Here is a 16,579-nt window from a genome sequence, read left to right on the forward strand (position 1 = left end):
GTTCCACTATGAATTTACTAGTTTATAGCTTTGTAAAAAGATTGGAACGGAAGCCACAAAGCTAAGAAAATAAATGACAGATATATTGTTAGTTGATAGAATCTAAGTCGATGCCTCTAAATAAAGGCAAAGAGTAAATGTCGTTAAAGTAAAGAAGAATGCATACATGTCTTGGATATATGTCTGGTGAGGCTAATGAGATAGTGTTATCAACTCTATGTTAGTCAGAAAATATTTGATTAAGATTTGTATAAAACCCCAGATCACTAAGGTGCTATCATTTAAAGGAATGAACTCTAAAGGCTTGTGTCATAGGCATATGATGACACTTTCCTGAATTAGGTTCAAAGGGTACAAACGAAGTAACTAGGAAACCTGTTTAGTACTATTAAATATTTGCTCATTCTGGTTAGATGGGAAAATAATACCACCACAATGAAAATGATGATGAGTTATATACTCTTAATCAAGCCGAATCCTACGAAATGTGGGAGTGTGTTAATTGTGGTGCACACTGGCTGACCTAAGTTAATGTAGGAAGTGAGATTGCCTACCGATAAGAGGTTATAAAAGGCGAACTCTTTAAACATTCATGAGACCAAGATAAGGGAGTAAAAAATGTCCAATATTGTAAAAGGAAAAAGGGGGGTCACGAACGTCAGCTTGCAAAATATGGATGGTGAGCTAGTCGGCTACACCACTGAGAAAAAGTTCAAAAAGTCTGGCTTCACCCGTACTATGTAGCGTAGTTTATCAGACCTAGTGTACGTTCAAGTCCGAAAGAAACCTGCAACGATGTGTCCTACTATGTTTAAGATACACATTAATTCAATGTTTTGTTTTCAATATTTTGAATCTGTACGGGATTGTTGGATTTTTAAATGATTTTAAAATATTAAGATTCAAAATATTATTTTGTTTTATAAATAATGTGTTAGAAGTTTGATTCCTTTCTTAATAGAAACCTAAATAGCCAATGGGTGTGCCTATTGGATGACTTATTTGAATGACTAACAAATAAAATTTGTGGAAAAAAACATGATTTAGGGTATATCTTTTAGAAACACCTATCAATAGTGTCTTCCTATCCTATATAAAGAGAGGAGATCATGCTTATTTCTCTAACAATTAATTTTGTTTTCCTCTCTACCGTATTGTGTATGTGTCAATGAGTTAGTGAATATTACCTTCGGTCACTGCCCGATTAGTAATCACACTTGGAATGCTGCCAACTATGATTGGAATTGCTTTATCTTAGAGGTGAGAACGTAAGGTCAACCCGATCTGCACATATTTAAGGCGTTCAAATACCTTAAATATAGTACGTTAATATGATTCAACTCAAGTACGTGTTTGCTGATTCAAGTGATACAGGAGGACGATATGGATGCTATCAATCCCTTCTCCAACTTCCATAAGGATATTTAGATGTCATACAAATTGCCATACAAACAGATAAACCTTATACTATTACCCATTACACTATTATTTTTAACACACAACATTGTTGATTAATGTCCACCATCAGATGTTGAGATATAGCGCTAGGATGCCCCAACATCAGCTTCTAGGGATAGTAGGACATCATTTGATGGTCAAGCTTTGGGCATGTGATCCAATTAGATTATCAGAACCATTGATTCCATGCATTATTTCTGAACTGTGGATCACATCCTTTTAGTCATCTGAAAGGATAATCCAGAATGATGGTCGTTATAGTTAAATTGGATGAAGTTCGGGAAAGATCTCTTAATGCTCCATACATGAACAATAACAGTTTTCATCTTAGATATTACCTACTGAAAATGAGTCAATACAAATGAACAGGACAGAATGATCTTATGGTCAATTCCTGTATAAGGATTTTGGATCTTCTATCTACAACTGAGCAAGCCTTTAGACAAAAGCTTGCAGTTAGGTTACGTAGCAGAATTTCCCTTTCATCCTGTTCAATTTCATGCACTGAAGCTTGTCTGAGCTGCATCTTTGATTGCCCCAGAATAGTATCAAGGTCCCAACTGCAAGAGCTGGTTTTGGTCTTGACAGGGATGTTCAGACGACATACCTCTGGGGAGATGGGCATGCTTCCTGAGACCTTCAGAATGGCCTGTTCAATGTTTGTCACTATACTAAAGTCCTCATCTTCGCATGGTATTCCAACTTTAGCAACATCAGTTCAAGAATCATCAAGAAGTGCAGTTTTATCTTGCCTCTGTATTCTCCCAAAACAGCCTGACCAACTTCTGTACTGCCTCTACCTCCTGAAAGAAGCACATGCATAGAGTCACGAAGAGAACTCCATCAATGTGGAATTGGGTAATAGTGTTATTGAAGTGTGTGAAAACCCATTGATTACCTTGGCTTCATAGGGTTATTGATGAGATAGATGATGACAATTTTCCTGGGGGGACTGGAAACTTTTCACTCAATACTGCTTCAGGGATCAGATTTCCACGCGAGGAACTTTGCAGAGATTCTTGCTTCTTCATCTTGGTTCAGCCTGTCCTTTGGATGCTTAGACCTATTCCCAAGGGAGAAGATGAAATTAAGAGTATACCAGATGTTCAGATCAGTTATTGATGGAGTTTCTGGGCAATGATTCTGGGCAGCCCATCAGGGATGCTGCTCCACATATACCATCAGATCCTCTTATTTTTTGTTTCTGCTGCGGCAGAAGAGCTCCCATGATTTGGACCTGATCACTTGCCAATCTGCAGTTCTGCTAATACTATATAAAAGCTCTCCGTATTATGAAAGGTAATGGAACTCAAGAGCCGTCATCTGTCTCCATTTGTTTTATGGGCTGTTTTATACTGATTGCTCTTCTTCTATCGAAACCTGTATCTTCTCCCCAGACTGCAGATGAGAAGCAGGTTTTAGCTTCTTTAGAGCACTATATTCTGGTCAACAGCAGTAATTGACCCAATTGGTGCATCTGTATGGCTTATTTAGGGTTATTGCCAAGATGAACTATCAAATCTTCTGTAGCCCAGAAGCTGAAAAGCTTCTCTTCCATTTAGTACTTGAAAAGCACTTGGACCTATTCTCTTCGAGAATCCACCCAACAACAGTAAAATAGTTGTTTCAACAGGAGAAGATCTCTGGACCCATATCTAATCAGGTATGGAATTAAAAACTGGTTGATAGATTTAAAAGTGACTGCAGAACAGCTTGGTGCAGCACTTCTGGTATGTTTACTGAACCAGTTACAAGAGGAAGACGGTCAGGAATATGAGATTTACTTTGGTGATGAACTGCATCATTGAAATCCTCAACATATGTCCAGCTGCTTCAGACACAGCTTATGCTTGTATGGCACTGGCAATGCAATCAACAGCCTTGACTTTGTGACAACTGCACTTCTTATCTTCAACACCCTACAGTCAGTGCAGCCCCAAACACTCTTTGATGATGAAGCTTGGCTTCCTGTGGCTGTGAAGGTCACTTAGATTCATTTTAGTTTGATTTTTGGTAACAATTTTAAGAAACTAATCAGATTTCCCAGTCTTCTGTAGATGCTGGAATTTTTATTGCAGCTATGAGTGCAGACACATGCAACCATGATGGGCTCCTTAGTAATTGGCATCCTTGCTCTGATCCTGCATCAATCCACCAACCATCCACACTCCCAGAATCTTTAAAAGCCATACTTCTGAATACTTCCTTGGCCACCAAAATTAACAACATAATCAATGCTGCTTGCTCAAAGGGCATGGCTTTAATTGATCATGAAGCATGTAACAGAATATAAAGCTAAAGAACCAAAACCGAGAATGAGAAGAGAAGAGAAGAAGAAGAAGTGATGGAGAGTAGGAGAAGGGACTGTGGTTGTAAGAATCAAGTACCCAGTCCCCCTCCTCATTGTCTTATTTATATTACTCAAATATTCAGATTACAAGAAGGATTCCTAATCACAATAGGATCCACAAATATAAAACAGAAAATAGAAATAGAACAAATCCTACTAGAACTAGGAGTTTATAATCCTAATTATAAAACACAAAAACCAAATCACTGTTCACATCACTGTTCACGTGAACGGTGTCACGTGAACAGAACACTCCCCCTCAAGCTAGAGCATACAAATCACCGAGACCCAGCTTAGAACAACTCCGACGGAAGGCAGGTCCAAACAGCGGCTTAGTAAACATATCACCAAGTTGATTGGCGGTAGAGACAAACGGATTAGCAATCAACTTCTTCATAACAACATCTCGAACAAAGTGACAATCAACCTCAATGTGCTTTGTCCCCTCATGAAATACAGGATTACTAGCAATATAGATAGCGGCTTGATTATCACAAAACATCTGCATAGGCTGAGTGATTGGAAATCCCAATTCTTGGAGTAAGGATTTTACCGACATCAACTCAGCTGTAGTATGTGCCATCGCTCGATATTCAGCCTCAGCACTAGATCTAGCAACAGTGGTTTGTTTCTTACTTTTTCAGGTGACTAAGTTACCTCCCACAAAGGTGCAATAACCAGTCGTGGAGCGCCTATCACCATCAGCACCAGCCCAATCAGCGTCAGAAAACCCAACTAGATTAATATTGCAATTGGGACGATAAATAAGACCTTTGCCAGGAGCACCTTTTAGGTAGCGTAGAACACGACAAACAGCATCCCAGTGAATTTTCTTCGGGGCTTGCATAAACTGACTAATAACTCCAACAGCAAAGGAGATATCTGGTCGAGTAACAGTCAAATAGATGAGTTTGCCAACAAGTCTTCTATACTGATGTACATCTGTAAATTCTTCACTCTCACTTGATCCAAATTTGTGATGGGGATCCATGGGAGTATCAGTTGGTTTAGAAGCCAACATTCCAGTTTCAGATAAGAGATCAAGAACATATTTCCTCCGTGATAAACTTATACCTTTCTTGCTGCGCAAAACTTCAATACCAAGAAAATATTTAAGAATACCCAAGTCTTTCATCTAGAAGTGCTAATGAAGATAGGCTTTAACTTGAGCAATACTAGAAGCATCATTACCAGATATAATAATGTCATCTACATAAACTACCATTATGACCACCATTGAGCCTTGACGGCGAACAAAGACAGAATGGTCAGAGTAACACTGTGAGAACCCGAATTGAGTAACACTGGAGCTGAATTTATCAAACCATGCTCTTGGAGATTGTTTCAACCCATAGATTGCCTTACGAAGTCGGCATACTTTGGTAGAATCCTCCCCCTGAGCAATATACCCGGGAGGTTGCTCCATATAAACCTCCTCCTGAAGATCACCATAAAGAAAAGCATTCTTGATATCCATCTGATAGAGTGGCCAATCTAAATTGACGGCTAAAGAGATAAGAACCCGAACTGAATTCAACTGAGCAACAGGTGAGAAGGTCTCAAAATAATCAACACCATAAGTCTGTGTATAGCCCTTGGCAACCAAGCGGGCCTTAAGACGATCAATAGAACCATCAGCATTGTATTTGATGGTATAAACCCAACGACAACGGACAAGATCCTTCCCAGTGGGTAATGAAACCAGAGTCCAAGTATGGCGAGAATGTAAAGCATCCATTTTGGTGTCCATTGCTGCCTTCCAGTTAGGATGAGATAAAGCCTCACGATAGGTTGTAGGGACAAAGTTAGTAGACAAAGCAAAAGCAAGTGGGTGATAGTGAGATGGAAGATGAGAAATGGAGACATATTTTTCAATGGGATAAACAATGAGAGATTGATGAGATTTTTGAGTACATGAGCGAGTACCTTTACGAATGGCGACTGGTAAGTCAAGGGAACCCTCAGCTTCAGAATCAAAAGGCGGGGTAAGAGGAGCAACGTCTGCATCAGTGGATGGCAACTCTGGAATACTAGGAGCAGAGAATAATGGACTAGGGGCAATGGAGGTCAGTTCAGTGGTAGTGGAGGGTAAAACACGTGGGCGACGACGTAGACGTTGATAGACCTTAACAGGTGGAGAGATAGGTATGGGCATAGGTATGGGAGGACCTAGAAGTTCCTTCAGTGGATACAGGAGACGGTGTAGGTGAAGTAAAATAAGGGATAGTTTCAAAAAAGGTAACATTAGCGCTAATAAACTGTTTATTAAAGATAGGGTCAAAACATTTGTAACATTTCTGGGTCCAAGAGTAACCAAGAAAAATACATTTGATAGACCTAGGTGACAACTTATCAATGACAGGATGAAGGATGTGAACAAAGCAGACACAACCAAACACACGTGATGGAGATGTGAACAAGGAATGATTTGGGTACAGAAGAGAAAAAGGAATTTTATTATTTAACACGGATGATGGCAAACAATTAATAAGACAACAGGAAGTGAGGACAGCATCACACCAAAAATGCTTGGGGACATTCATGTGAAGCATAATGGACCTGGTCACCTCAAGTAAATGTTTATTATTGCGTTCGGCCACCCCATTTTGTTGGGGGGTGTACGAACAACTAGTTTGGTGAACAATACCATGAGTGAGATAAAAAGCAGAAATCTTAGTTTGAGTGTATTCAAGGGCATTGTCAGAACAAAAAACTTTAATAGACTTGTCAAACTGAGTTTTTATTTCCTGATAAAAAATTTTAAATACAATAAGAAATTGAGTCCAGTCTTTCAACATATAAACCCAAGAGGAATGAGAATAATCGTCTACAAAACTAACAAAATAAGAAAAACCTAACCTATTACGAACACGACACGGACCCCAAATGTCAGAATGCACTAAAGAAAATAAGGAAGAACTTCTAGGTGTAATACGAGCAAGAAAAGAGGCACGATGGTGTTTGCCTAGTTCACAAGCTTCACACTCAAGAGAAGACGTGGACTTGCAACTAGGAACCATCAACTGTAGTTTAGAAAGAGATGGATGACGAAGGCGTAAATGCCATTGCATGGGAGTAGATATAGTAGTAGATGTGGCGGCAGCAGAAGGGCCAGTGCCATCCAAGTAATACAGGCCATCACGCTCAAGCCCTCAACCAATCGTCTTCCTTGTCTGAAGGTCCTGAAACACACAATAAGAAGGATAAAAGGTCACAACACAATTAAGAGATTTAGTAAGTTGGCTGACAGATATAAGATTTAAAGGTAATTTAGGAACATGAAGGACAGAGGAAAAAGTCAAGGAAGAAGTGGGAGAAACAGTTCCATGACCAGTAACCTTAGTAGTAGACCCATCAGCAAGGATAACATTAGATGAGGTTTGTACTTGATTGAGAGAAGAAAACAAACTAGACTTACCAGTCATATGAGATGAAGCACCAGAGTTAATAAGCCGAGAGGTAGAGGAAGGATAAAAGACCAAGTTACCTTTATAGGCTAAAGTGGCAGTGGAAGTTGGGGCAGAGGCAGCTTCAAGTTGTTGAAGACGTTTGACCAGCTGATTGTAGTCATCACGTGACACAGTGGATGGAGTACTTGATGTGGAACTCTGATTTATATCACTGGTAGGTTTCTCTGAATGGTTGTCAGTCATGGCCGTATTGGCTAGTTCATGTGCCCAGTTGGGCTTGCCATGTTTAGCCCAACAAGTATCTACCGTATGATTTGGTTTGCCACAATAGGAGCATTGGCAGGAAGATTTATTGAAAGATTGGAAACTAGTACCCCTTTCACCAGTACCACGGCCACGAACCCTAGATTGGCCACGTCCACGACCACGGTTAGCAACAAAGGTAGAACTTTCCTTGGTAGTAGTATCAGGTTTAGATGGATTGGCCAGTCTATTGATACGTGAAAATACTTCATTAAGAGATGGAACTTTCTCCCCTGTAAGTAGTTGACCTTTCACTGATTGATAATCAGGGCACAATCCAGCCAGAAATTTAGCAACATGAAACTCAGCCCGTTGTTGTTTTAACTGATCCAAATTGATAGTGAGGGGCTGATGGATCTAAAGTTCTTCAATCATACCCTTATAGTTAGCAAAGTATTCACTTAAGGTTTTATCCCCCTGTTGGAAAGTAAAAATCTTCTCATAGAGATCGTACATACGTGAAATATTCATTTCTTGAGAAAAACTTTCACGTAAATCATTCCAGACATCCTTGGCAAGAGTGTGAAACATCACATTGGATGCAATAGCAGGCTCGACACTGTTCCATAACCAGATTTTAATAACAGAGTTCTTACGCATCCACTCATCATGAGCTGAAACTGAAGTAGGATCCTTTGGATCAGCAGTAGGAGGATCATCAGTGATATATTTTATTTTTCCTTTGGCATGAATATATGCATGTACGGCTTGGGCCCATAAAAGATAATTGGAGACTCCGGAGAGCTTGATAGTAGTAATTTGAACTTGGACATTGTCCAATGGTAGTTTAGGATCAGCCATCTTGCAGAAAGAGCAGCAGTAGTAATGTAAGTAGAACCAGGTTAGGGTAACACAAGACCCAAAACAGCAACAGCAGTATCACACTTGATAGCAGTGGCAGAAGTAATAAACTGACAATTGGCTTCTAAACAAACCCAGATTAGGGCAAGATATAAAGCAACCGGCAGAATTAGGGTTTGAAAAACCCAAAACAATAGCAGAAAAACCAATCGGTAGTACTAGGGAGGTAAGGGTATGATTTAAAAAACAATAATAGCAGCAGGACAATTGGCAGAGTTAGGTTTTGAGGAAACCAACACTTCAACCAAATAAAATAACAATCGAATGTTGTACCTAAAGAAGGGAACCAAAATTGGATCAATTGAAGACAAAATCACCTGATAATAAACTCTTAACAAAAACCGCAGGGGATGGAGAAGAGAAATTTTGGCAAATAGAATTGTTGAATCTGCAGTAGCATAGTTCAAAATCTCGCGAAATCTCGATCGAGATTTCGGAAATTTCGACCTCCTTGAAACGAAATGACACCTCGAATAAAAAAAATACAAAAATTCGATTGAAATTCTCGAAATTTCGAGATCTCGAGATTTTGTCAAAATTTCGCGAGATTTTGAGCTTCTCGAGAAATTGCTTTATATAAATGAACATGTTTCGTCAGTCTCGGTCGAAATTTCGACCAAGACTGAGAAACAGCTCTGGTTTTGCACTTTTGCTTGCTTTTGAAGGTTTTTGCTCATTTCTTCTCCATTCTTCCACTTCCCACTTCAATCCTTGCCGCATTTATGCTGGAATCACTTGGAAAACAAACTTCTTAGCACATCTGTGAAGCCTTTCCACTATTCCAGGTAAAACCATATTCTCAAAATTGATTTTTTTTAGGGAAATGCATGATCAACATGTTTGTTTGTGATGAAATAAATATATGTTAGACACCGGAAGCCGATCTACGATGTTTTAGGGAAATACATCTTTGTTTATGATGAAATAAATATATGGTGGTCCTGGTGGAGATGGTGATGATGAAGGTAATGATGGACGTGATGATGATGGTGATGGTGGTCAAGCATATGAGGGAACTCGAGTCCCGTTTGTGGTACAAGAGCAGCAAGAGGCAATCCGTGCCCCCACACCAGCCACAAAGCCCACATCGTCCACCTCGACCTACTCGAGAAAACAGCATGGCCAGTCCCGTCCTGGTGGTCGTGGTAGTGGAACTAGTAGGCAGGCTGAGCTTATGGACATTGATGCCCTATCTGGCTCTGTTGGTGGACTGAGTATTGGCGATAGAGACAGTAGATCGAGTGGGCATTTCCGTGCCCCATCTTTTCATGTAGACAGCAGTCCATCTCCAATACAATCAGAGCATGGTTCATCTCATTCACATCCATATGGCGAAGGGCATTCTGGGCAGTACCCTTAGGGGCAACAACCTATATCTTCTCCATCCATTCCCAGTTTTGAGTATGACTCCCACTCACAGGGATATAGTGGATCGTCTTTTGTGGACGACTTCTTTTCCTGCCCTGGCTACCCAACCCACCAGCCGCAGCCGTACAACCCGTACATGCTCCCAGAGCCGTCATATGACTCATATCATAGTGGATCAGTGGGTAGTACTTCTTCACAGTTTGGTGACCTATATCCTAGGATAGGTTACCTTCAGCATGTTGATGATGCAGTTTACATGGCCACTGTGGATGACTACACTCGCTTCTTCTCCCAGACTATGACGTGGCATGCATTTGTCCTACAATCGGAGAGCAATACACGTCGGCTCCAGCGAACCATGAGTGGGGTTGATCTAGGACGGCGGAGTAGTTATTATTAGCAAATTTGTAAACATTTAAGATGAATGATGACTAGTTGACTACTTGACTTGTAGCCTTGTAGGGGACAATTGGGGATATTGACATATTGTGATTTGGAATGTTTGATATCATCTTCGTAAATCTTAACTCTTAAGTTGTTATTTGTTAACTTGTTATTGACTTGATGTCTTATGTACTTAATATTATGATTTATGACTTAACTTATGAGTCATTATGTTTCCAACTTAGTTCCAAGTCAATTTACTTGTTTAATGTACAATGTGTATGTGTAAATGTGTAATTAACTAAGTTATACACTTATACATTAGGGTTCGACCGTACGTTGCCAATCAATGGTGCACCTCCAAAACACCATTTTGGGTGACTATTTTTGCAATTTGAGCATTTAAATGTGTTTATATAGCCTAAAATAGGCTTTCCATGAAGTTTCAGGCCTTAACTTGGCCTAAAACCCACCGAAATGACCTATCGAAACATACCAGAAAAAATAAAATATTTTGACCGAAATATCCGAAATTTCGAATATTTCGGATATTTCGGTCAGCCCGAAATACCGAAACGAAACGAGTTCTCGAACTATGTGCAGTAGATCCTTAGTAATATAATTGAGCAGCTCCAACTTGAAGTTCTTCAATCAATCAGACTCTTCAGGTAAGCAGTAGTAAAAATAAACCCTTAGCTTTCAATTGAAAACTCTATCTAGGGCTTAATCCAAATATGCAGCAGAGGGTGCTACACCTATAGAAGAAATTAAGACTTTGAGACAACAACCTAATGGTTGTGCTCTGATACCATGTAACAGAATATAAAGCTAAAGAACCAAAACCGAGAATGAAAAGAGAAGAGAAGAAGAAGTGATGGACAGTAGAAGGGACTATGGTTGTAAGAATCAAGTACCCAGTCCTCCTCCTCATTGTCTTATTTATATTACTCAAATATTCAGATTACAAGAAGGATTCCTAATCACAATAGGATCCACAAATATAAAATAGAAAATTAGAATAGAACAAATCCTAATAGAACTAGGAGTTTATAATCCTAATTATAAAACACAAAAACCAAATCACTGTTCACGTCACTGTTTACGTGAACAGTACTTCAACAAAGCAGAAACGTGCACGGGACAAACACTAATATTTGTTCTTCTCCTATACTTTTCTCTTTAAGAAGGTCAGTGCATTGGTTTTGACACAACAAAATTGTTTCTTGTCACTCTGAAAACCTACATTTATTTCCCTTCAGTTTGTATTCTCTTCTAGCAGGGACTGTCGAATGGAAAGGTTTTCTTGAGGCAACCAATGGGACTGAGCAACAACTGTACACTTGCATTACAGTCCATGACTTATGCAGACTGATACATCTTGGGTCTCGTCCACTGAAACTTGTTGCTTCACATTGTTTTCTGGAATTCTTTACCAGAATCTCAGATCAGAGACATACGAAACATGACGAACTAAACTGTTTTACGGGTTACTTGAAAACTGTGATGGGTGTTCTGGAAGGCCTGATTTTCTATGCTGATACTAGAACTTCCATGAACTGTACTGTTTGTTTGTCTATGATCATGGGATGGGAGAGGCTGGGGATGCAAGAGACAAGAGTCACAAGAGATGATAAGTGGTCTAGATTGGTCGTGGAGGAATTTTCATTGTTCCAGGTGAGGGTTTGCTGCACATAGCATGCATGCTCTTTTACTTGTTTTCCTGTAGGCAGCCATACGGTTTCAAAGTGCTCCAAATTTTGCCATGAAATATTCTTTCTTTTCCTATGCCTAACTTTTAAAGGTAGTACCTTTTAGTTTTTACCCCATTGCCATGTCGCTGTTTTTCTTTTCCTAATTCTAGATTCCCTTCTAATTATAATGTAGAATTTAATGGAACTAAATTCATTGTGTCTTTAATATTTCAGGCTATCCAAAAACATGTATACAAAGACAGTTCTCAAGAGGGCTACATAGAGGAGCATCCTGATAAGGTGGTTTCCATCCTGGATGATTTTGGCAACTTATGTGAGTTGCTCATCCATATCATGTCATCCGATTCCTCTCCAACTATCCGTTCTGAAGGTGTTCACAGTGGGAAGAAGAGATTATTGGACGAAATAGAAATGTTTTCTCAGGAGTCAGCAAAAAGATAAGGGCAAAGGAAAACCTAACAAGTTCCCTTTTTTCTCATCAAAGATCAGTTCGATCCTCGTTGCATCAGGTTTATAAATCTAAAACTGCCCCAAATCCCCAACAAAAAAAGAAAGACTTAAAAAGACTAAATTTCTTTAATGGAGAATATACAAAAAAAAATTATATATTAACCTGGTATTATTGGCCAAAATGGCACCAAAACTGAACACCATGCACACAAACACACACATACGGTTAAGGCAGGGGTTCAACCACAATTGAAGGTTAGAGACAGATAATTAAGCTATGAGAGGTTATGATATCAGTGTCCCTAAATTGCAGGATTTAAGCTCCTCCTAGTTTGGAAAGGTCTCCGATCATGCAAGTCCTGACCACCATTCCGTTAACCACACAACATTTTTCTTCTCCATACATAAGACGGACTTAACAGTAGAGATACAGTTCTAAGCGTAACAGAGCACATTGGCACTTGGTCATTATAACACTAGCTGCAGTCAAGAGTGTTATAATAACGTCAGGGTAAGAAAATACCTCAGCTTGAGAATTAACCACATGAGTGCCATATTGTCTTGCAAGCCAATGTCACCAAGTATAAAGATGCACTTCCAGTCGACATGGAAATGGATCTTTTAGCTGACCTCGGTCTGTTTCCTGTCTAATAAGATTGATCCTAAATATGATACGTCCCCCTCGGATTTGAAAAGGACAAGAATAATGGGTACAAAATGAAATGAGGCGTTTCTAGCTCTAGTTTTGAATGAGCTTCTCCCAATTGTCTAGTAATAGAATAGGGCGGCTTGTTCTGACCAACACTCCACTTTTTGCTCCGTCCATCTAGAAAGCCCATTTTACAAAATATCTGAGAGATCCAAAGAGATACGGATGCTTTACTTATCACCAAGTAGAGATGAATACTATACGGTAGCAGCAGATAGGGAAAAAAATCCTGGTGAAAGTGAAAATGGATCTGTTTCCTGTCTAACACAATTTATAAAAATCTTAATATAACATTAGATGAATGTGTATCTTACATCTTTCTACAGCATGTCAATAAAAGTATATTACCTCAATCTGTTTTAGCTCTCAGGAAGGAAGACTTACCATTGTGTTTCAACACATTTTCAATCAGATCATGATAAGTCCAGACTCTCTTTTCTCTTGCTTCAGGTCCAAGAGATGAGTACATTTCTTCACAACTTCGAAGAAAATGTCCCTTGCCAAAAGCAGTGAGGACTAGAGGATCGGTGTCCATTGCCACAGATTCTTCTAGTAACCCCATACCTCTCCATGCATCTAAAGCCCTCATCCCATCAAAGCCAACATCATCAGCATCAAAGAAGACTCCAATAGTTACTATATCAGGTTTGACAGATTTCGTTTGAATATCTGAGAGTACTGCATCCAACAGCCTCAAGTCTCTCATCTTCAAATAAGCTAGTGCTATAATGTTAGCAACTGTTATATTCCAAGAAGACTTGGCTATTTCCATCTCATAGGCAATAGAGCTCATGCCTTTTTTACTCAAAAGACAAGCCTGAGAAAGAAGCCGCAAGCACCAAAAAAGATCAGTTCTCCCTTTTCTTGAAGCAATGTCAAGTCCTAGGTCCTCTAATCGAGAGAACATGTGATTTTCAATATAAACCCTAGCCAATTTCCTGATCAAACCTTCATTTAGAGGAGTCTTGGTGTTCAAAACCTTCCGATAAGCCTTCTCCATCTTCTCAAGAATCCCTAGGTTCACATAAACCTCAAGCATTGCAATCAAAGCTGAAGATTGTAAACTCATCCGCTTTGAAAGGAGAGTTCTATACACTCTTTCCATCCTTCTGATCAACCCACCTCGTGCCAACTCTCTGATTAGTACGTTATAAGTATCATCATCAGGGACACAGCCTTCCAATTCCATTCTCTTTACACAACTATTCATCTCATCATACATTCTGTAATCCCCATAAGCTTGAATAAGCCCATTGTATGTTTTGGTTAGGGGCTTCAACTTCATCTCCTCTATCTCCTCAAAATAAAATAAGGCATTATCAAACTCCCCTTTTCGAGCAAAACCGTGAATAAGGGAATTGTAGATTTCCAAAGATGGACTAAGGGCATTACTCTTCATATCTCGGAGCAGTGATGCTGCTTCGTCCATTAGACCCACCTCACCTAGAAACTCGATAAGCTTCCCATAGTTAACTTCATTGATTCGGGACTTCTCTATGTTCTTCCACATATCGAACACCTATAAATTCAGTTTCATGATAAGTTAAATATCTGTTCAAAATGATCAAATAAAAAGGGGATTTTAAAAATAATAAAAAAATCAAATTTCCAGATGGCGGAAGACCCAACTTCATTTCCGCAACAATTCTCATCCAGCTTTTACTGGGGGAAATCTCAGTATAAAATAAGAAAGATAAGTAACAGTAGTACCTGAAGAGCCTCTTTAGATCGAGAGGTCTCTTTGAGGAATCTCATGACAGCCCAGAAATGGTCTTTGCTCCAATCTCCGTCATCTTGCAGAATTTGAAGAGGGTTTGAGTTCATCCGGCTGAGCTTCCCAAATAAGGTTTTCAGTATCCGGTTTTCATGGAAGGTCTCCACAAGAAGGGTTGTGTGTTTTTCTGTACTGTGTTGCAGGCTTGTATGTTGAGCGTGGGATTTAAACTGTGTTGATAGAGCAGAATGAGAGGGAAAAAGAGGAAAATGGATTGTAGATGACACGAATAGCTTGACACTTAGGGTTCTGCAGGGGCTGTTCGAACTCCATTTCGTTTTGTACTTGCAAAAATCCAGGGAAGAGCAGCGGGAATCCATGTCCGTTGTACATGCATTTGCTGATCGGGAAAAGTGGGGGAATAAAATAAGAGAAAATTATCAGATTACCTAAAAGGGTGTCGATTTAGAACCAAAAGCTATTACCCAAAAAATTTTAGAACCAAAACCGAAACCGGCCGTTTAAAACCGAATCGATTCAAAAAAATATTTTGTTTGAGTTCATCCGGCTGAGCTTCCCAAATCGGGTATATAGGCCTATCCCATACTCGATTCCAAGTTTTTGAGCATTGCCCTTGTATTGCTAGCTCTGTTGTAGTTGGATCTTGTGCTATAGGGCCACGTTGTGTTCATTTCAATAATTACTTCTAGGGTTGCAACAGGGTCGGGTTGGGTTGGGATTTAAATATCTTGTGCTATGGGGCCATGTTGTGTTCATTTCAATAATTACTTCTAGGGTTGCAACAGGGTTGGGTTGGGCCGGGCTTTTTTAAATCCCAACCCAACCTTGAGTCCTCTTAGATGGGTCTAGGCCTGACCTTGACTCAAGGTCAGAAAAATCCAACCCTGACCCACCCTCAGGGTCGGGTCAGGCTAACCCTAATTGGCGCTAATTATGGTGCCACAGGTGATGTGGAAGTGGCTTTGATGTTGGTGGAAATGTTGTTGGGTATGGAGGCAACGCTAGTGGTGGATGTTGCAGGCGGTGGCGGTGGTAGTGATAATTTTATTAGTGGTGCTTCATTTATGAGTGGAGATGGTAGCTATGCAACTTCCTCTATAATTTTTTTGATTTTGATCAGTATGGTTGCAATCAAGGCAACAATACAAGTGCTGCCAAAGGTTATGGCCAGGATGATCCAGAATGGAATTACATGGACAACGATGAGCCCCATCACTATACTAACAAGAAGAAGAAGATAGGGTCGGGCTGGGCTCAACCCGATGCCGCAACCCTGGCCCAGCCAGGCTCTGAGTCAGGGTTAAAAATTCTCAACTCTGACCTGCCCTCAGGGCCAAGGTATCTCAACCTAGGCCCTGTTCGAGCTTAGGGCAGGTTCGGGCTATCAAGGCCAAATTTACGCCCCTAATATTAACTTCTCTTTTCACCCAAACCCAATTTAAAATTTGGGAAAATTTATCTTGTATATCTTACCTTCAAAGAGATAACTTGTATTTTGATTGTTAAGCTATTTAATTTATCATTTTATTGTGATTGTGTAAAGGTAAAGTGAGTCCCCAAATTGTGTGTAGATTGATCACTGGATGATCATTGTGAAGGTTGGTAGATACCAAAAAACTATCAATGTGAGGGAGCATGAGGGTTTATAGAATCTGGAAAACTATCACTGTGAAGATGTTTCTCATACTTGACAAGGATAGTGTGGGAGGGTGTTTCTGTTAGAACAAACACCAATCGAAACACAAACAAAAACGAAAACAGAGCAAGATGACAAGGAGATTTAATGTGGTTCACACACTAGAATAGTGTGCTACGTCCATGAGCGAAGACGAAGATATT

General features: G+C 39.7%; 1 protein-coding gene and 1 pseudogene across 4 annotated transcripts; one reads left to right on the forward strand and one right to left on the reverse strand.

Annotated features, from left to right (window-relative positions):
* Positions 1-1,583: 1,583 nt before the first annotated feature.
* On the reverse strand, positions 1,584-15,120 carry LOC122668027 (pentatricopeptide repeat-containing protein At4g14190, chloroplastic). Of its 4 annotated transcripts, none has more exons than XM_043864557.1 (3): positions 14,716-15,120; positions 13,354-14,524; positions 1,584-1,685 (listed from the first exon to the last, which is right to left on the reverse strand). In XM_043864557.1, the coding sequence occupies exons 1-2, from the start codon at positions 15,097-15,099 to the stop codon at positions 13,355-13,357; spliced, it is 1,554 nt and encodes a 517-aa protein (XP_043720492.1). In that variant the 5' UTR covers positions 15,100-15,120; the 3' UTR covers positions 1,584-1,685; position 13,354. The 4 variants fall into 4 exon arrangements, with proteins under 4 accessions (XP_043720492.1, XP_043720490.1, XP_043720489.1 ...); XM_043864555.1 differs by lacking the exon at positions 1,584-1,685 and adding an exon at positions 12,021-12,210; XM_043864554.1 differs by lacking the exon at positions 1,584-1,685 and adding an exon at positions 12,671-12,776.
* On the forward strand, positions 1,797-3,571 carry LOC122668030 (annotated as a pseudogene).
* Positions 15,121-16,579: the final 1,459 nt, after the last annotated feature.

The sequence above is a fragment of the Telopea speciosissima genome, chromosome 7, assembly GCF_018873765.1.
Source record: "Telopea speciosissima isolate NSW1024214 ecotype Mountain lineage chromosome 7, Tspe_v1, whole genome shotgun sequence".
NCBI classification, from domain to species: Eukaryota; Viridiplantae; Streptophyta; class Magnoliopsida; order Proteales; family Proteaceae; genus Telopea; species Telopea speciosissima.

What these genes read in the sequence shown, in the direction of transcription:
- LOC122668027 (XM_043864557.1), bottom strand. Translation starts at nt 15,099, where the DNA reads ATGGATTCCCGCTGCTCTTCCCTGGATTTTTGCAAGTACAAAACGAAA. An exon ending in GATCTAAAGAGGCTCTTCAG is followed by an intron (nt 14,525 to 14,715) that starts GTACTACTGTTA and finishes CTGAATTTATAG; the next exon opens with GTGTTCGATATGTGGAAGAA.